The sequence below is a fragment of the Lutra lutra genome, chromosome 14 (genome assembly GCF_902655055.1).
Source record: "Lutra lutra chromosome 14, mLutLut1.2, whole genome shotgun sequence".
In the NCBI taxonomy this organism is placed as follows: domain Eukaryota; kingdom Metazoa; phylum Chordata; class Mammalia; order Carnivora; family Mustelidae; genus Lutra; species Lutra lutra.
In genome coordinates, this window is record NC_062291.1 from 26015792 (window position 1) to 26036259 (window position 20468).

General features: G+C 40.8%; 1 protein-coding gene across 2 annotated transcripts in view; it reads left to right on the forward strand.

Moving 5' to 3' along the window:
- Positions 1-7683: 7683 nt before the first annotated feature.
- The window catches only part of NRBF2 (nuclear receptor binding factor 2), a 36568-nt gene continuing 23783 nt past the window's right edge, over positions 7684-20468 (forward strand). Inside the window, exon 1 of one of the 2 annotated variants that reach the window (XM_047701582.1) lies at positions 7684-7928. In XM_047701582.1, coding sequence (XP_047557538.1) covers positions 7899-7928 — 30 coding nt within the window. In that variant the 5' untranslated portion in view covers positions 7684-7898. The remainder of the gene's footprint in view (positions 7929-20468) is intronic. The other variant, XM_047701583.1, reaches the window with a different exon arrangement.

Below are 20468 nucleotides of genomic sequence, written 5' to 3' on the forward strand. Positions count from 1 at the left end.
TTAGGTTTCTGAGTTGGGCAAATGGGTGGGAAGCTGGTGCCATGCCCTAAGACAGGGAACAAAGAAACAGATGGTCGGGGGTGGGGAGAATGGTGAGCTCAGTTTTCAATATATTGAGTTTTAGATGTGTGAGTCATACAAGTAAGGATGTTCACAGCCTTATCAGCCAGTTATTTCAATCCCTGCTTTAGAGATGAGATTAAAAAAACAAAATTTAAGTTTTAAGAGGTTAAAAAAGTGGGATGGACACCCAGGTTTATCTGACTCCAAAGTTAGGTTTTTTCTGCTATAGTCTACAGAATTTTATCCCAAACTCTAAGAGTTGGATCTATTTCGAAGTTCAGAATTTTCTAACTTTTCAAAGCTAATATGGTGCTTTTACTCCATGTAATAGAACAGAGACTGGGGCAGTATCTCAAGATAAAAAGATGCATTAACAAATCTTCAATGAATCGCATAAACATAACACCAAGTGGGATAAAGAAGGATTAAATAGTATCATGATAGCTGAGGAGAGGTTTTGCCACCAAATGAGTAATACAAAAACTTTTTGTTTTCAAGGTGTACTGGATTTTGGAATTGTGGACAAAGGTGCACATTCCAGGGTAATGCAAAGGCATGAAAGTCAATTAAATAGAATTTCCAGAAGAAAGTGGTGGTTAGTGATGTCAAACGTTACTGAGAGATGAAAGGCATACATTGAAGAAAGGTCATTAGATGTGGTGATCAAAAAATTAATAGAGATATCTTCAGGAGCATACCCTCTACTAGGATGAAGTTTTGGGAGCACAGGTCAGCTTTTAAAGAGTTAAATGGTAAGACGAACTACCCATCAATAGAATGGTTAAAGTAGTAAAGACAAAAATTGCAAAGTATCAACAGCAATTTAAAGTAAATGACATATTCATTCACTGCTAGTGTTAATGCAAACTGGCATAAGCCTTTTGGAAAACTGGCAATGTCTACTAACACTGAACACATGCAGCACACATGACCCAGCAATTCTAGTCCTAGATATTTGCTTAGCGGCCATGCATGCACACGTGCTCCAAAGTACATGGAGAAGAATGTTCATATTTTATTTTGTAGTAGTGGTGAGTGCATGGGCCTTTATTATATTCTAAATGCATCAGTTACAGATAAATAAAAAGTGCCATGCATGGATTACTAATGACATTTGCTCACGAACCAAGGATTATAATTCATTCAAATCTGTGGTGTGGTCCCCAAGAAAAGGGAGAAGTCTAAGTTGTTAATGAGAATGGTCCATGAGGACGCACTTCTCCTTTGGAACACACTGATGATCAAAGCAAAGGAAGAGGTAGCACGATGAGAGTTAACCTTGAGGTGAAAGCCATGTGACTGTGTGTACGGTGGAGAGAAAGTTTGGGCCCCTGCTACAGCTCTGCCAGGCCAGGCCTGGATTGCTCTCCTCCAGATGTCTTTTACAGACTCCTATCTTCCTTAAGACATTTTTATTCTGTGATTTTATATTACATGCAGGAAAATGCAATTTGTAACTAACAAGTTCAATGAAATTCCCCATTTGATTTAATCTAGTCAAGGTTGGTTTCTGCTAGTTGCCAAAGAAAGAGGACCCACAAAAATAGGCGGCATAAGATTCTTGGTTATTAAGTCATAAGTTGTTATTCTTTGTTTAATTTAAGGCTTATTACTAAAGAATATGTGAAGAAAGTATAGTTAGTATAGCCAATTATTTTATTTTAAAAATTTTTAAAGGATTTTATTTATTTGATAGAGCGAGCACAAGCAGGGGAAGCAGCAGGCAGCGGGAGAGGGAGAAGCAGGGAGCCAAACGCAGGGCTCCATCCCAGGACCCTGATTTGAGCCAAAGGCAGATGCTTAACCAGCTGAGCCACCCAGGTGCTCTTCTACCCAGTGATTTTAAAAGACAGTTGGATCCATGATTAAAAATAGAGTGGGAGGGTGGACAGCTGGCTAAGTCTCTTCTGCAAGCAAATGTCATGAAAAAAAAAAAAAAAGAGCCAGGATTTATCTAGATTAAAAGCAAATTAAGAGAATTAAGATATATAACCATCATGAGCAAGGTGTGAACCTTGATTGGATCTTGACTTGGTACTATTTTGGCACTTTGGGGACAGTTGGGGAATTCTATCATATAGGCCGATGTTAAGGAATTGATGGTACTTGATTATGTACAACTAAGGCATTATAGTAAATCATAGTAAAGTACGGAAAATGCTCTTATTTTTTTAGAGATGAATACTAAAGTAATTAGAGGGGAGTGATATGTTGTTTATAATTTAAAAAATTTTAGCAAACAAATAGATGGAGAAAATATGGTAAAATGTTAGCTACTAAAGACAGGGTTTTGGGTATTTGGGTGTTCATTATACTATTATAATTTTTGATATATTTGAAATTCTTCATATGAAGTATACAAAGTACACCTATGCAAAAAAGGCTTTAGTGGTTTATACAATTATAAAATATACTTCTATAAAACACAGCCAATAATTACAATTTAATCAAGTAGTAGTTGCTCTGGGATCATTGAAGAATTCAAGAGAGTTCTGCAAATTATTTCAACATTGTGACCAAAAATTCTCCTATTGGTTTATTTCCCCAGTTACTTTTCTCCCTTCCTCCCAAAAACTAAACAGAAAAAATATAATGTGATGAATATGGCAGTCAAGCCAGGTAAGAGTCAATCGGAAACGTGCAGGTTTTAGAACTGGCGAGAGAGAATTCAGCATAGAAAAACCTAAGTGTCTGGCCAAGGCTGAAGTCTGGCCAGCCTCCATCTATGCTGTGAAAATTCTCTGGCCACAGTCCCGAGGTCTTCACATCTGAGGTTGCATCATTCTTCCCACGGTTGCTTCTGGACTGAATGTCAACAGCATATGATGCAAACACGTCAGGAAAGAAAGTATATTTGTCATATTTCTTTTTCTTTCTCTCTTTCCCTCCTTTCCTCCCTCATGTCCCTTTCCTTCCTCTCTCCTCCCCTCCTTCCCTCCCTCCCTTCCTTCCTCTTTTTTTTTAAAATTTTATTTATTTATTTGACAAATACAGATCACAAGTAGGCAGAGAGAGAGAGAGAGCGAGGAGGAAGCAGGCTCCCTGCTGAGCAGAGAGCCTGATGTGGGGCTCTATGTGGGGCTCGATCCCAGGACCCTGAGATCATGAACTGAGCTAAAGACAGAGGCTTTAACCCACTGAGCCACCCAGGCACCCCTCTCTCTTTCTTTCCTCCTTTCTTTCTTTTCTCCTCTTCCTCCTCCTCCTCCTGCTTTTTCTTCTTCTTTCTCTCACTTTCTTTCTTTCTCCCCCACTTCTTCTCTCCCTCCCCATCCCCCCCCCCTTTACTTTTTGTTTGTTTTGGAATCCTTTGCCTACAAGGGTTTAAAAGAGAAACTCCCAGAGGGTCTTCCAGTTCCCTGAAGGGTGGGGAAAGTATAAAGACATAAAAAAGACCATCTCAGAAGTAAAGAGTACAGTGAAAGCGAGTGGTAAAATATTCAATTAATAAATTGAATGTTTTCTCTGTGCTACTTTGCTATGACCCCTCCTTCCCTGAAGCCCTCACATGGCTTCCCAGGATTGTCAGTGAGAGCTGTTGGGTACTAATGTTCCTCGGGTAGAATGGCGGCAGGAAGCATGGTCAAAGAGGGACTAAACAGATTAACAATGGCCTGGTGAATCTTGACATCTTCAGAAAATATTTTGTGAGAGGAAGCTGGAGGAAGAATAATCTCTAAACTTCTGCCCTACGACTTCAATCATTTCTTCTGTACCATCCCATTTCAAACTCTCCTCTCATCTAGATTTACTTAAGAGTAACCAAGCCCTATCATCTTCCAACATCACAGGATTCCCGTGATCCCTTTCCAATATGTGACCCACTCTGTTTGAAACAAAGTCCAGGTGGATCAGCATTTTGCAGCAAAGGGTCAGAGCAAGAGGTAGAACTGGAAGTTTGAGGTCTGTGTAATCAGGGGTGGGAACTATAATGGTTGAAGAGGATTTAATTAGAGATGCCTCAGTGTTCTGAAGTTAAAAAAAAAAGTTAAAAAATATGTTTTGTTAAAAAAATATGGGGGTGCGCCTGGCTGGCTCAGTCAGTAGAGCATATGACTCTTGAACTCAGGGTTGTAAATTCAAGCCCCACATTGGGTGTAGAGCTTACTTTAAAAGGAAAAACAAAAATCTGAAAAAATATATATATGTGGAAAGGGTTTCCCTCATGCCAGACCTACCACAAATAAACAGGGAAGTTATTTTTTCTAGATGGAAATGAAGCAGCTCTACTGATGCAACAGCAGATACATGGTCCAAGGACATTCTGGGATTTGGGAGAGCTCTCCTCTGCTCCCTTGTTTGACAAACACTAACCTAATACAAAGTTGCTTGAATCATTGCCTTTCTGCCTTTATTTGACTGACTTTTCCCAGGTGTCAACTTACTGGATAAGAAACCCGCCCTGAAATTCTACTTTCCTTGGCTTCCCCTCTGTTGAACTTTGTTGAATAGAATGCCTGACTCCTGCCTAACTTGGCTCTCTTCACCCTGGCTCCTGCTGAAGCAACTGGACAGCTTGGCTCAGAGTCCAAGGAGTTAGGGCCTGTGACCTCACGGCTGCCCTCCCCCTCCCTCACAGGGCCTGTTCCTGCCCAGTCTGGTTTGTGAATAGTTCTTGGCAAATACCCCGGAGGAGAATAGAGCCACTAACAATAGCAACTCCCTTTTTAGCTTCAATCTCTTGGTACTCAGGACTGTGAATTTAGGAAAACCCAAAATAACCTATGTAATTACAGTGGGTTACCCTAACAGTCTATTTCTGTTATTACCACATTCGTTGTCACTCCAGTAGATATTTAGCTGCTTATAGTGGAAAGAATACTGGGCTTATGGCCAGACAGACCTAGATTTCAAACCTAGTTCAGCTACTTACCAATTTTATGACATTGGGCAAGTCACTAATTTGAGCCTGTTGGAATTAAATGAGCAAGCCTTCATGTAGGTACTTGGACCCCTGCAAAGTGTTACACAAAGTTAAACCATTGCTACTGATAAATGGGGATAGAAAAGTTTTAGGAAAAAGAAGAAACTTAAATCTTCAAGAAGCACTGGAATCAACTTGAAGCGAGATAGTGTTTACCCTGTGCTCAATATCATGCTCACTCGTAAAAACAACTAAAACTATAGTCTCCATTTAAAGGTAAAGGCAGTCCAGTCCTCTTTTATTTTTACTTTTTAAAAAAGATTTTATTTATTTATTTGAGAGTGAGCAAGAAAGTGAGAGAGAAAGCATGAGCAAGGAGAGGGAGAAGCAGGACACCCCCCACCCCCTGCCCCCCACCATTGAGCAGGTAGCTCTATGCAGGGCTCAATCCCAGGACTGGGAGACCATGACCAGAGCCAAAGGCAGAGGCTTTTTACCAACTGAGCCACCCAGGTGCCCCTTTAAAAATTTATTTATTTATTTGTGTGAGAGAGAGTGGGGGGTGGGGGCAGAGAGAGAGGGAGAGAGAATCCTGGATCAGACTCGCTGCTGAGCTTGGAGCCTGACCTGGGGCTTAACTCCAAGCCCAGGAGACCATGACCTGAACCTAAACTAAGAGTTGGCCGCTTAACGGACTGAGCCACCCAGGCACCCCTGCAGTTCAAGGAAGTGTTACTTTTTGTTCATGATGAATTTGTAAAAGGGAAGGATTTGGTGGTTTCTTTCAAGGCAAGAAAAGTTGAAGCAGGAAGATGAGTCCTTATACAGAATAAGCACAGGAAAGAGGGTTATTACCCACTTACAGGCCAACTATGCCAGCTTACACTAGTTTTCTCTAAAATGTAGCCATTGTTTTCATCACTCAAATTTTTATTTTATTTTTTTAAGATTTTATTTATTTATTTGATAGAGAGAGACACAGAGAGAGAGGGAACACAAGCATGGGGAGGGGGAGAGGGAGAAGCAGGCCTCTTGTGGAGCAGGGAGCCTGATATGGGGCTTGATCCCAGGAACCTGGGATCATGACTTGAGCCAAAGAAAAATGCTTAACAACTGAGCCACGCAGGCACCCCAGATTTTTATTTTATATTAGTGAATAGGGTTGGTCCTTCAGACTTAGATGTATTTTTGCCCCATATCACTCTCGTGCATACATAAAAACCTAAACATAAATGAAAGAAAGTTGGTTAAAGGTTTTTTCTATGGCAATGCAACTTTATCACAACTGCCACCTGGCATCAATGACTATAAGATCACCTGATCTCAGACATGGTAAAATAGGGAAAATCACAACAGGCATTGCCTACATACCTGCCACCCTGCTTGGATACAACACAATGATGGTCTCAGGAGATACATGAGCTTTTCCCAAAAGGCAAAGATGCTGTCCATGTACCTGAAGGGATATAAAGCTACAAATAGTCAAAAACAGCCAGTGGCAACTTCTGGTGCAGCTGCTATTTCCCAAATTTCAAGGAATCAGCTTGGATAGCTCTAAAGTCTTTGTAGGCCTGTGACCCTTTCCTTTGATGACATCGCCTTGTCCAGCATGCTTTTCATAGCCTTTGGCTTGTTGGGCCAACAGGGTGACAGCAAGTGGCAGAAAACTAGGGCTGGTGGATGCAATGTCTGTGTCACCATTTGGATATGGTTGTATACATCCATTATGTTCTCTCTTTTACTGATCTGACTGAAGTTTCTCTCAAACACTGGTGAGTACTTGAATACATCATACTCTCCTTCCTTGTCCAGCTGTCACTGAAGTTTATTAAACCTGTCCACTGCACAGCCAGCCACTGGAAATTCACTAGTGCAGTGACATGGATTTACAACCCATGTTTACAGTTTGTCTACTCACCTAGAAGGGGTCTATAATAGTTTTGTTGTTGTTTTGCTTATAGCAAATTATCCCAAATGCGTGGCTTATAGCAACACCCTTTCATTATCTCACAATTTTCATCGGTCGGTAGTCTGAGCATGACTTCAATGAGTTCTCTGCCCAGGATCTCACAAGGATGCAATCAAGGTGTATGCCTGGGCTCCGACCTCACCTGAAGCTTGGGGTCTCTTTTAAGACACATGACTCTTGAACAAATTCATTTCCTTGAAACCGTGGAACTCATGGTGCTTCTCTCCCAGCTCCTTATCTGTATCCTTTACGACATAAATCATAATTATTTTTTGTCAGCGAATTCCTTGACAGAAGGAATTCCTAGCAGAGTGGTTTAGCACATAACTGCTAACTTAATAAAGTATTCTATTTGGCTATTTGTAACACCTATTACTTCTATTACTTCTTTACACCTATTACTTTCTTAATCAGTATGCTATCATCTAGAGGGCAGAGCTCTTTATCATTCTTTTGTCTCCCTCCGGGGGAAGTCTAGTCCAGTGAAAAAATCAGATGCAAGAATAAAAGTGGGAACGGGAGAGCAAGAGAAGACGTGGCAAAGCAGAAGGATTTGGGGAAAAGTCATACGGAAGAAAATGAGAGAGGCCAAGAGCTAAGTCAGCCATCTTATTTAAATTTCAACAAGGCTGTCCACCCCCCCACGTGACGTCAGAGAAGACGTCAAGAAGCTAAAGATACGCCTCTCGCGAGAGGAAAGACCGCCCATGCCCCGCCTTCCCTGAGCCCCACCCACTCCCCCCGCTCTCCACTCCCACCTTGAACCAGCCACGTGTGACGCCATGACGCGTGCGTGGCCGCAGCGCAGGGGGCGGGCCCGCGGCGCGCCACCGGAGGAGGAAGTGGTGCGGTTGTTGCTCCCTCCGCGCCCACTGCTGTCTCCCGGGGCGCGGAGAGGGGCAGCTGTCGCCACCGCTGCGTCGCCCCCTCTACTACTGTTTCCCTCCATGTGCCCCGGCGCCGTCGCTCCCCTTCCTCAGGCCGCCGCTTACCCCGGGGTCTATGGAAGTAATGGAAGGACCCCTCAACCTGGTGAGTAGCCCACAGAGGGTCGTGTCCGCGCTCGGGAGCTTTTGCTTCAGGAGTGCTGTCGTGTCTCCGGCGTGCTGCAGACCCTCCAGGCCGGCGGGGCTGGTCCTGAGGGGAAAGGGAGGAGAGCAGGCGTGGTCCCCCAGCGCCTCCGCGCAAGCAGCCCCAGACGTTGCCCCCTTCAGTATCGCGGGAAGCTATCACGTCCCACTTCCCGCCGCCCTGGGGCTCTCCCAGTCGCAGTGCCGTGAGCGAGGGGCTTCCACCAGCGGGGAAAGCCACCTCCTCTTCAGGCTGGAGGAAATGCCTCCAAGCGCCACGTAACCACCTCGCTGCAGCCTGGAGGGGCACTGAAGCCGGCAGGGCAGCAGTGGTATGTAGCACTGGCTCTAACTTCCAACACATTGGGTCTGAAGCCTGAGCCTCCTTACTTTGGAGAGTTGGTGCAATAGCTCCTGTTTTCCCCCATTTTTCCCTCCACGCATTTCTCACCTACATTCAGATGCATAAACTGAGAATCTCTCTTCTCTAGTAAGTTAGAGACAGCTGGGGAAAAAAAAACAGGGCCGTCCCTGTTTTTAGCTCCGTTTCATCACTTTAAACATCATGAAAATTCGGTAGTGTTTGTGCTTCTCAGAAAAAGCGTACATAGGCTATTTAGTTATTTACGTTTTTAGGCATTTCAGATGTTCCCATTAAAACAGCAGCGAGCAACACGAGTTCTTTTCTGACTGACTACTGCATCTTTTGGTTTCCTAGAGGGTACCTATTTTGGATACCGAAGTCAGATTACTTAAGGTTGTAGACAGGGGGAACTTTTGGAGTCACACGTTTGCAGTTCATTTGCGAAGGTGGGCGATGGTAGCATTGGAGGAAGAGGGAGGTATGGAGAGTTAGTTTCTGAGGTTGGAACTCTGAACCCTAGTGTGGTGGAAGAGCTCGAGGCTGCGTTTAAACCATTCTACAGAGAAGCAGTCGAGCGTGGTGGTTTGAGTATAGATTCTGAAGCTAGACTGCTTGGATTTCAGTTCTGCCTTTTGTTGCTTAATAGTTCTCTGACCTTGGGCAAATGAGTTGACCTTACCCTGTTTCTGGTTTGTTGTGAGGATTAAAGGAGTAAAGAGGTGTAAACGGCTTAGAACAGCATCTTGTACCTAGTACAGTGTAAGAGTTAGCTATTACAGTAGCCAGACCATAAGCTCTTAATTTAAAAACTCGTTTATGGGGTGCCTGGGTGGCTCAGTGGGTTAAAGCCTCTGCCTTTGGCTCAGGTCATGAGCTGGGGGTCCTGGGATCGAGCCCCACACCGGCTCTGCTCAGCAGGAATTTTGCTTCTCGCCCACCCCCCCACCCCACCCCTGCGGCCCCGCCTGCCTCTCTGCCTACTTGTGATCTCTGTCTGTCAAATTAAAAAAAATCTTCAATAAAAACTCATTTGTAAAATGAATGCTTGGACTTGATGCGCTTGAAAAGCCTAAGATTCTAGGACCTACAGTTGATGTTCCCAAGTGACTGGTGCCAGGTTAGCTGCTCTGAGAAACACCTCCTAGTTGTTTTTTTTTTTTTTTTTTTTAAGATTTTATTTATTTATTTGACAGAGAGAGATCACAAGCAGGCAGAGAGGCAGGCAGAGAGACAGGAGGAAGCAGGCTCCCTGCTGAGCAGAGAGCCCGATGCGGGACTCGATCCCAGGACTCCGAGATCATGACCTGAGCCGAAGGCAGCGGCTTAACCCACTGAGCCACCCAGGCGCCCAACACCTCCTAGTTTTAAGTTGAGCCTGCCCCCATTGGTTAAGAGTTGTTTACACTTAAAAGGAATTGGATGAGATTCGTGAGTTTTTTTTAAAAACCAGGGATACATCTTGCACTTTTCTGTATTTAAAGTGATGAATAGTTCAAGTGAAATATAATAGATGGCTCAGTACTCAAACTTCACGGGAATATTATTAGAAATAACCAGCAGTTTACAGAGTGCTTCAGAGTTCAAGTGTCCTTGCAAAATGACCATTGGTTCAGTTCCAGTTTGCTTCACTTTATTTGGCTACAGGCTGCAGCATAACTCCAGCCAGCGGCCCCACTCGTGTGTGGTAGCTTATGAGAAGACTGGAGCTGGGTGACAGTTGAAGATGGAGCAACAGAATCACCAGTTTAGGAGAAATTAGTTAAATGGTGACAGTAGTATTATCTTTCTATAGAGGAGAATTTTGGCTAGAACCTTGTCGAGCAGGCTAGCATAATTCCATTATCCAGCCGTAAGATGTTATGTGGACAAGTATCAGACCATTTGAGATTTGAAAGATCTGAGTTGGAAGATAACAGATGAACAGAGATTAACATTTATTTGAATCATTTTAACTGCTAAATGCCAGTGAGAGGCCTCTGAATTTGTCACTCAGTTTTAAAAGATAGGTTTTGTTTTTTTTTTAAGATTATCACTTTTTTTTTTATGTCAGCAGCTAACCAACTTAGTATCCAGTTGACTAAACGTGAGAAATAGTTCTCAGTGCTATGATTTAATGAGTGCCTGTGAAAATCCCAGTAGTTTATATAGGATTTTCCTGTTTCCTTTTTTCTTTTTTTTTTTTTAAGATTTTATTTATTTATTTGACAGAGATCACAAGTAGGCAGAGAGGCAGGTAGAGAGAGAGGGAGAGAGGGAAGCAGGCGCTCTGCCGAGCAGGGAGCCTGATGTGGGCCTCAATTTAAGGACCCTGAGATCATGACCTGAGCCGAAGGCAGAGGCTTAACCTACTGAGCCACCCAGGTGCCCTATAAAGGATTTTTCTAATGACATTATAGTATAGACTAGATTTGTTGTGTAAGGATGTATTACAGTACCTAGGTTTATAATTTGTCCTCAGAGTATCCTTGGTATTTAGGAAGAACTGCTTCCCAGTTTTACAGAAAAATAAGCCTAGACTGATGGAAATAAAATAATTACTTGGATTGTGGGTCACAAGTTACTTTAATAATCATGACCTTTTCTAACAGTAGTTCTGAATTAATGTACAGTACTCACCATTTTCATTCATTGTGAGCTTTATATATATTGGACTGTGGATTTTATGTCATATAGTGCTTTTGCTTTAGTATGGATTCTCTTATGTCAGGTTTGCAGTAAGGGCCTTATGTGCTTACTTCCTGGCAGTAGATATTTTAAAATACAGGAGACTGGTCCAAAAATAGTCATTTTAATATATAATACAGATACTGTATTCTAGTTCTCTGGTTTTTGAAATTGGTTAAAAGAAAAACTAAATCCAATATCCCTTGTTGGGTGCAGAGAAATAACTAGTCTTTGGACTAAACAAGTTTGGTTTCATCAGTGTTTTTCTTTTTGTCAATCTTTAATATAGAAAAATATAGCTTATAAAGTTAACTTAGTGTATATTTAGGCATTTCTTTCCATTTAATTTTGTCATAGTGAGTGCTGGTAGCAAACATCAAAACTTGTGTGAGATAATTTGTAGTTCTTTGATATGTTTACTGCCTATTTGGGAAGTGATGTCAGACCTTAATTTACACATGACTGTTGCTCATGCTTTGTTTACCTACTCTGCAAACTCTTAAGGACAGGGTCCATGTGACTATGTGGCTGCAGTTGTATGGGTTTGGCTCTCTTAAGTGCTGAGAATGTTTTGTTGAGTAACTGAGCTTCCCTCTGGAGTGGTCATTTCTCATCTAAGACAAGGAGTCAGATATCATGGTCCAGAGAACAGCCTTGTACATACCAGGAGCCTTTATAATTATCCCATCTTACTTAATGGTGACAGTAAAATGTTTAAGGTAAAAAACAGCCTGTTTGAACCACTTTCTTATTGCCCTAAAAAATTTCAAGTAAAGTTCATCCTCACAGCTATGTTGGGCTCACTGGAAGCACTCTGGGGAAAGGTAGTAGAGCACGAAGACTTACCCAAAAGTTACTAAGTGCTAGGGTTGGCATCTGGCACTTAACATATATAGTTGACCTTGAACAATGTGGGGATTAGGGGTGCCAGCCTCCTGTGTGGTCAAAAACTCCATGTATAACTTTTGACTCCCCATAGACTTTTTTTTATGATAGTATACTATCAATTTTTATTTATGAATGTACTACCTTAACCATAAGTTTCTGTATGTTCCTTTATTATTTTCCATGTTTTCCATATTTTCAACAATAATCATAAGTAATTTTTTAAAACGTTTATTTATGGGGTGCCTGGGTGGCTTAGTGGGTTAAGACTTCTGCCTTTGGCTCAGGTCATGATCCCAGATTCCTGGGATCGGACCTCCCATGGGGCTCTCTGCTCAGTGGGGAGCCTGCTTCCCCCTGCCTTCTCTCTCTCCCTGCCTCACTGCCTAGTTGTGATCTCTGTCAGATGAATAAATAAAATCTTTTTAAAAAAATAAAAGTTTTTTTTTTTATTTGGGGAGGTGGGGGAGGGGCAGTGGAAGAGGGGGAGAGACTCTCAAGCAGACTCTCTGCTGAACACAGAGCCTGATGTGGGGCTCAGTCCGGCGACCCTGAGATCATGACCCTAGCTGAAATCAAGAGTCCAGTGTTGAACCAGCTGAGTCACCCAGGCGCCTTCCCCCCATAAAGAATATTATTAATAAATGAGAACATAATTTAAAAATGCCTCTATTATTTTACCAGTATTTACATAAACTTAAATATTTGTTTCCATGACCCTAATAGTCTTAACTTATTTAGTGTTTCAAGTTCTTATTTAAATTCTAGTTAACATATAGTGTAATACTAGTTTCAGGAGTAGAATTTAGTAATTTGTCACTTACATGTAACACCCAGTGTTCAGTCACAAGTACCCTTAATACTTGTCACCCATTTAGTTCAAACCCCCTGCCCCACCTACCCTTTAGCAACTCTATTTGTTTTCTGTAGTTAAGAATCTTCTTATGGTTTGCTTCTCTCCCTCCCCCTCTCTTTTTTTTCTTTCCCTTATGTTCATCTTTTTTTTTTTCTCTTAAATTCCACATATGAGTGAAACCATATATTTGTCTCTGACTTCATTTAGCATGATACTCTCTAGTTCCATCCACGTCATTCCAAGTGGCAAGATTTCATTCTTTTTGATGACTAATATTCCATTGTAAATATGTACCACATCTTCTCTATGCATTCACTGGTTGATTTGGGCTCTCTCCATAATTTGGCTGTTGTGATAACGTTGCTATAAATATTGGGATGCACGTGTTCCTTTGAATCACTGTTTTTGAATCCTAAATTTTGTACCCTAAATTCCTTGTAGTGCAATTGCTGGGTCATAGGGTAGTTTTATTTTTAACTTTTTGTGGAACCTCCATACTGTTTTCCAGAGTGGCTGCACCAGTTTGCATTCCTACCAATAGTGTAAGAGGATTCCCCTTTCTCCTCATTCTCACCAGTAACTTGTTTCCTGACTTGTTAATTTTAACCATTCTGACAGGTGTGAGGTGATGTCTCATTGTGGTATTGATTTGTATTTCCCTGATAATGAGTGATGATGAGCATCTTTTCATGTGTCTGCTGGCCATCTGGATGTCTTCTTTGGAAAAATGTCTAATCCTATCTTCTGCGTACTTCTTAACTGGGTTATTTGTTTTTGGGGTGTTGATTTTGATAAGTTCTTTATAGATTTTGGACTAACCCTTCCTGAGATCATTTGCAGATATCTTCTCCCATTCTGAAGGTTGCCTTTTAGTTTTGTTGATTGTTTCCTTGAACTCCCAGTAGTTCATATTTGCTTTTGTTTCCCTTGCCTCTGGAGATGGGTCTAGTAAGAAGTTGCTATGACTATTGTCAAAGGGGTTCTCCTCTAGGATTTTGATAGTTTTTTATGTCACATTTAGGTCTTCCATCCATTTTGAATTTATTTTTGTGTATGGTATAAGGAAGTGGTCCAGTTTCATTCTTTTGCATGTTGCTGTCCAGTTTTCCCAACTCCCTAAAGACTTAACTACTCCTAGCCTACTGTTGACTGGAAGTCTTAACCAATAACATAAACAGTTGATTAGCACATATTTTGTATATATATTATGTACCATTTTCTTACAATAAACTAGAGAAAAAAAATCATAAGGAATGTACTTTACAATACTACACTGTATATACTGAAAAAAAAAATCCAGGTATAAGTGGACCTGTGCAATTTGAACCACTGTTGTTCAAGGGTCAGCTGTATTATTTATCTTCTTAGTAGCTGTATATTTCGCCATTTTACAGATGAAGATACTGAAACGCGGAGTAAATGGTGATAGTGCGATTTGAAAGCAAGATTCTCATTAAAATAGTGATCTTAGTATTAGATCAGTGTTTGCCCATTTGTTTTTTTTTTATTTTTATTTTTTTAAGATTTTATTTATTTATTTGACAGAGAGAGAGATCACAAGTAGGCAGAGGCAGGCAGAGAGAGCAGGGAAAGCAGGCCCCTGCTGAGCAGAGAGCCCGATGCCGAGCTCCATCCCAGGACCCTGAGACCATGACCTGAGCTGAAGGCAGAGGCTTAACCCACTGAGCGCCCTGGGTGCCGCTCATTTGTTTTGACTGTGATCTGCAGTGAGATTTTTATGTAATGACCAGGACACATATACATATGTCTGTATTACTGCAGAGCTGCCACATTATGCATATGCCTCTTGAAATTGTGGGAAATACAGGGGCTTTCATAAATTTCACTCAAAACAAAACTCTAATATTTACTATTGCAATATTTTTAAAAAACTAACGTTTGCTGTTACTGTGTAATACTTCATATTAGGTTTTTAAAGCTCTAATATTTCCTATTAGAGCTTAAATATTTAATATTTACTGCTAGATTTTTTAAATGCTGGTTTTGCCCCACTAAATTGATTTCACAACTTACTGGTGGATTGTATCCTACAGTTTGTCTTCACAGCAGATAGTGGCAGTTCTGAAGAAAAGTGAGCTACACTGGAAATGAGGTAGCAAAAAAGATGCAGCAGAGCTGCATGTGGGAGAAATTGATCATTAGAGTTAAAATAAAAAACAGGTCTTGGACTTCTCTAACACTTGAGCAGTTATCTTAAGTATAGTTACATTACGTTACTTTGATGGGTCAGTTCAGTACTTACTTTACTGTTAGGTACTACTTTTCTGTGGGAGACTTACAGTGAATTAATTGGGGAAGGGAGGAGAGTGAATGTGGCTTCTCCTTTGCTCTCTATTGAAGACCCTGCCACCAGGTTCAGAAGGACATTACATTTTCCTCTACCTTTTCTGTATTGTGTTTGTTATGGTGTTCTCTTCCTGTCATCTTTATGTACAGCTTTCCCCAAGGACACAGAAAGAAATACATGAAAAGTAATAGAAAGTAAAACTCTTTTCCTTTGGGGAAAAAGACAATATTGAGTCTGTATTTTTAAAGCAGTATGTGAAGTAGGAAGTACTTCTTGGTGGGGGCAGTCACTAAATAATTTAGTTGTAGTTAGGATTTTCACTGGTTGCAGGTGATGAAAGTCACTTAAGGTTAGCGAATGCTGGGGCACATGGGCGGTTCAGTGGGTTAAGCCTCTGCCTTCGGCTCGGGTCATGATCTCAGGGTCTTGGGATCGAGCCCCACATCGGGCTCTCTGCTCAGTGGGGAGCCTGCTTCCTCCTCTCTCTGCCTGCCTCTCTGCCTACTTGTGATCTCTCTTTCTCTGTCAAATAAATAAATAAATTCTTAAAAAAAAAAAAAAGATTAGCGAATGCCAAAAGCGATAATTTATTGAAAGGGATAATGTATTGGAATCAAAAGAAAGGTGCAGGAGGGCCAGGGCTACAATGTAGGTGGGTCTAAGAACTTGGGGGACCTGAGGCTCAAAGTTAATCAGATTTTCCCTCTGCCTCTTCAGGCTTGACTGCTTTACTTCTCTCCACAGACTTATATTAAAGATTAATTCCTGAATATCACATTAGTTAAAACCACTTAAAACTTTTTTTAAATTTTTTATTTTTTTAAAGATTTTATTTATTTATTTGAGAGAGAGACAGTGAGAGAGAGCATGAGTGAGGAGAAGGTCAGAGAGAGAAGCAGACGCCCCATGGAGCTGGGAGCCCGATGCGGGACTTGATCCCGGGACTGTGGAATCATGACCTGAGCCGAAGGCAGTCGTCCAACCAACTGAGCCACCCAGGAGTCCCCACTTAAAAACTTTCTTGACAGACTCTCTGTTCCTAAGCTTGAAAATCTAGTGGAAGAGATTCTTTATGTGTCCAGAGGACAACGTAATGTAAGATCATGGCAACTTCATAAGAATCCTGTTGATTACCTAGGAAGAAGAGCAGTTCATAGACGGAGTTATGTGTGAAGTTATTTGTGAAGCGTTAGCTGTTTCTAACAAGGATTCAGCAAGGGAGGAATTTGTACAGGACACACAGTAAGACGTTACTAAATCTGGAGCTCTTTTACTTCTTATAAATGTTTTAGAACGTTTTGTAGTATTGGACTTTCATTTGTATTGAAGACAGAATAGGAACATTTCTGGTTAAAATGCCCGGGAGATTGGTTGTTGGATGAAATAGTGAATGAAGTGCACCAAGGACCAATTCTTTTTTTGTATATATGTATATACATATGTATAGTTATTTTTAGATTTTGATGCAGAGTTTTATTCTGATATTTTTCTGAAATACAGTAATGTTTGTCAGCATTTACCAGTCTCCTATCCTTCTGTGCAACTTAGCATTCATTCCCTTATCCAGCTAACCAACAACTCTGAGAAATAACTGTCTCCTGGACCTCAAGGATTCAGCAGTGAAGAGGACAAGGTCCCAGTTGTTACAACTTTTGTCCCATGTCTTCAGTTTTCTTTTCATCTGTTACATCCTCATTCCGTATTTTCTTTAATATCTGAAGCATAGTTACTTTAAGTTCCTCAATATTAATTCCAGCATATGGGCTATCTCTGGGTCTATTTCCGTTGTCTGTCTCTTTATTACCAGTCACTTTTTCCTGCTTCACATTCTTAGTAAGTTTATTGTATGTCATGCTTTGTGGATGATGTGTTGTCGAGACTGAAATAGGAGTCTTCCTCTAAAGAGTATTTCATGCTGGTTGGCAGTTAAAATACTGGCAGATCACCATGATCTAGTCTAAACTTGGTTTTTAGGCTTTATTAGGGTGGACCTATTTTAGTTTTACCCATAATGCCTAGAGTGGGATCCTTAGTCCATAGGGCTGACAGAACTGAAAACCCTGGTGTTCACCAAGGTTACTGTAGTCTGTCCAGCCTAAACAGCAACATGTCTCCCCAACACTGTGTGGCTTCTGAAATGTCTGTGCAGCGTCCGCTTGGTCTCCTGGAGTTATACCTTGTGCATATGCAGCTTAGGCATTGGCTAAGGACCTGAAAGGATTTTTTTAATACCTGTTTTTAGGTTGTCTTCTTCACTGTAGTTCCCTCCAATCCTGGACCCTCCTCAAATTCCAGTCTTTTGACTCTAGTCCTCATTCCACCTTCCCAGTTAGATACTGCCTTCTGCTTGGGTTTTATTTTCTGCACTATATTTCTGCACCTCAGGAAGCAAGCCAGGTGAATGTAGGTCTCACGTTGTGCTTATCCTTTTCTTGAAAATGTGGCCTTCTGTTAACTTTTTTGTTCAGTGTCTGTAAACTGTTGTTTTTATATATTGTAGCCAGCTTTGTAATTGTCTACAGCTGGTGGTAAGCCGATGCTATCTACTGCCTTACAGCTGGGTTATAAATCTAAATCTCCATGAGAATTCAAGAGGTTCTCAACAAAATTACATCAGTTTATTGTAAGCCTAAATGCCAGAAAGTACTTTAGTATGAGATTGTAGTATCATGAAGTCTAATATCCAGTACTCAGTGACAGTATCACAACCTCATGAGGATTGGCTAGTCACTGCTTTCCCTATTTAAACATCGGTTTCTAGGGGTGCTTGGTCGGCTCAATCAGTAGAGCATGTGATTCTTGATCTCAGGTTGTGAGTTGAAGCCCCACATTGGGTGCAGAGTTTACATTAAAAAAAAAAAAAAGTACTTCTAATAGAGTTTGAGGCAGCTTACAATGAAAGATGAAGATGCTATATATTAGTATATGAGTTATACAACAAAGTATTCCAAGATTTAGGAGCTTAAAATAACACACATTTGTTTTCTTACAATTTCTGTGAGGCAGGAATAAGGGCATGGCTTAGGTGGGTCCTTTGCTACAGGGTCTCAAGACTGATGTCAAGGTATCATCTGGGGTTGCAGTTCTATTTGAAGGTTCCACTGGGGCAGGAGCTACTTCTAAGCTCACTCACATGGTGGATGGTAGGATTTAATTCCTTGAAGGCTCTGTGATCAGTTTTGGATATAGTTCCTTGCTGGCTGTTGGCAGACTACCTTTACTTTTTTCCATGTGAGCCTTTCCATAGGGCAGTTCACAACAGTACTCTTGGCTTCATTAAAGTGAGCATGGGAGAGAAAGTGCTACCAAGATGGAAGTGGCAGTCTTTTGTAAACTAATCGTCTGAATCAACAAAGAATATCAAAAAAATAGAATTCTGTGGGACTATATCAAACTAATAAGCTGCACAGCAAAGGAAACCATTGACAAAATAAGTGGGAGAAAATATTTGCAAATTATACATCTGATAAGGTGTTAATGCCTAAAATATATTAAGAATTCATATAACTCAATAGCAGAAAATCAAACATCCAATTAAGAAATGGGCTGAGGATCTGAGTAGACATTATTCCTTTTTTAAAAGATTTTATTTATTTATTAGAAAAAGAGCATGAGTAGAGGAGGCAACAAACAGAAAAGCAGGACACCGTGCTGAGCAGGGAGTCCAACTTGGGACTCAATCCCAGGACCCTGGGATCATGACCTGAGCTGAAGGCACACACTTAACTGACTGAGCCACCCAAATGCTCCAAATAGACATTTTTCCATAGGAGACATGCAGATGGCCAATTGGTACAGGAAAAGATACTTAACATCACTGATATCAGGGAGATAGATGCACATCAAAACCATAGTGAGATACCATTTCACCCATATTAGAACGGCCAATATAAAAAAGGCTAGAAATGACAGTTGTTGGCTAGGATGTAAAGAGAAGAGAACCGATTTGCATTCCCACCAATAGTGCACTATTGGTGGGAATGCAAATTGGAGCAGCCACTATGGAAAACAGTGTGGAAGTTCCTTAAAAAAAAACCACTTCTGAGTGTTTGAAGAAAATGAAAACACTAACTTGAAAAGTTATATGGACCCTATGTTCTTTAAAGCATTAGTTAAAATAGCCAAGATATGGAAACAACCTAAGTTTCCCTTGCTGGATGAATGGATAAAGATGTGGTATTTATACAGTAGGATATTATTCAGACACATACACACACACACACACACACACGTACACACACACACACACGATGAAATCTTCTCATTTATGGCAAAATGAATGGACATAGAGGACATTTTGTGATATGAAGTAAGAGAAAGACAGATGTGTGATTTTACTTACGTAAGGAACTTAAAAGGCAAAAAAAAAAAAAAAACCAAAAACCCCAAAACAAAAAACAAGTTCACAGAGCAGATTGGTAGTTGCCTTAGGTGGTGATGGTGAGGGGTGGTCAGAATAGATGGAGGAGGTCAGAAGGTACAAACTTGTGGTTATAAATAAGTCCTAGGATAGAATGTATAGCATGGTGACTGTTGCTGATAATACTGTTTGTGTATTTGAAAGTTGCAAAGATAATATATCTTAAAAATCTTCATCTGAAGAAAAAAGTTTTGGGGCATCTGGATGGCTCAGTTGGTTAAGTGACTATTGATTTTGCCTCAGATCATGATCTCAGGGTCATGAGATTAAGCCCCATGTTGACCCTGCTTAAGATTCTCTCTCCCGGGGCGCCTGGGTGGCTCAGTGGGTTGGGCCGCTGCCTTCGGCTCAGGTCATGATCTCAGGGTCCTGGGATCGAGTCCGGCATTGGGCTCTCTGCTCAGCGGAGAGCCTGCTTCCTCCTCTCTCTCTCTCTCTCTCTCTCTCTGCCTGCCTCTCTGCCTACTTGTGATCTCTCTCTGTAAAATAAATAAATAAAATCTTTAAAAAAAAAAAAGATTCTCTCTCCCTCAGCTGCCTACCTCTTAAAAAAAAAAGTTTTTTTGTAATAATGTAAGGTGTATGATGTTAAATAGACTTGTGATCATTTTGCAGTATACACAAATATCAAGTCATGTACATCTGAAACTAGTATAATGTTATATGTCAACTATACTTGAATTAAAAAAGAAAATAGCCTATGGGAAGCAGCTACTAATGATTAGTTAACTGTGACGTATTAGAATGAAAAAGATAATTAGGACAGAAAACACTGATTTTTATTTTGAAGTATAGTTGACATAGTGTTATATATTAGTTTCAGGTGTACAATGTAGTGATTTAATAGTTCTGTATATTACTCAGTGCTCACCAAAGTTACCATATGTTATTAAAGTGTTACTGACTATATTCCCTGTGCTGCACTTTTCATCTCTGTTACTTTATTTATATATTTTTTTTCTTCTTCTTTTTTATTGAGTTATAATTGGCACACAGTGTATTAGT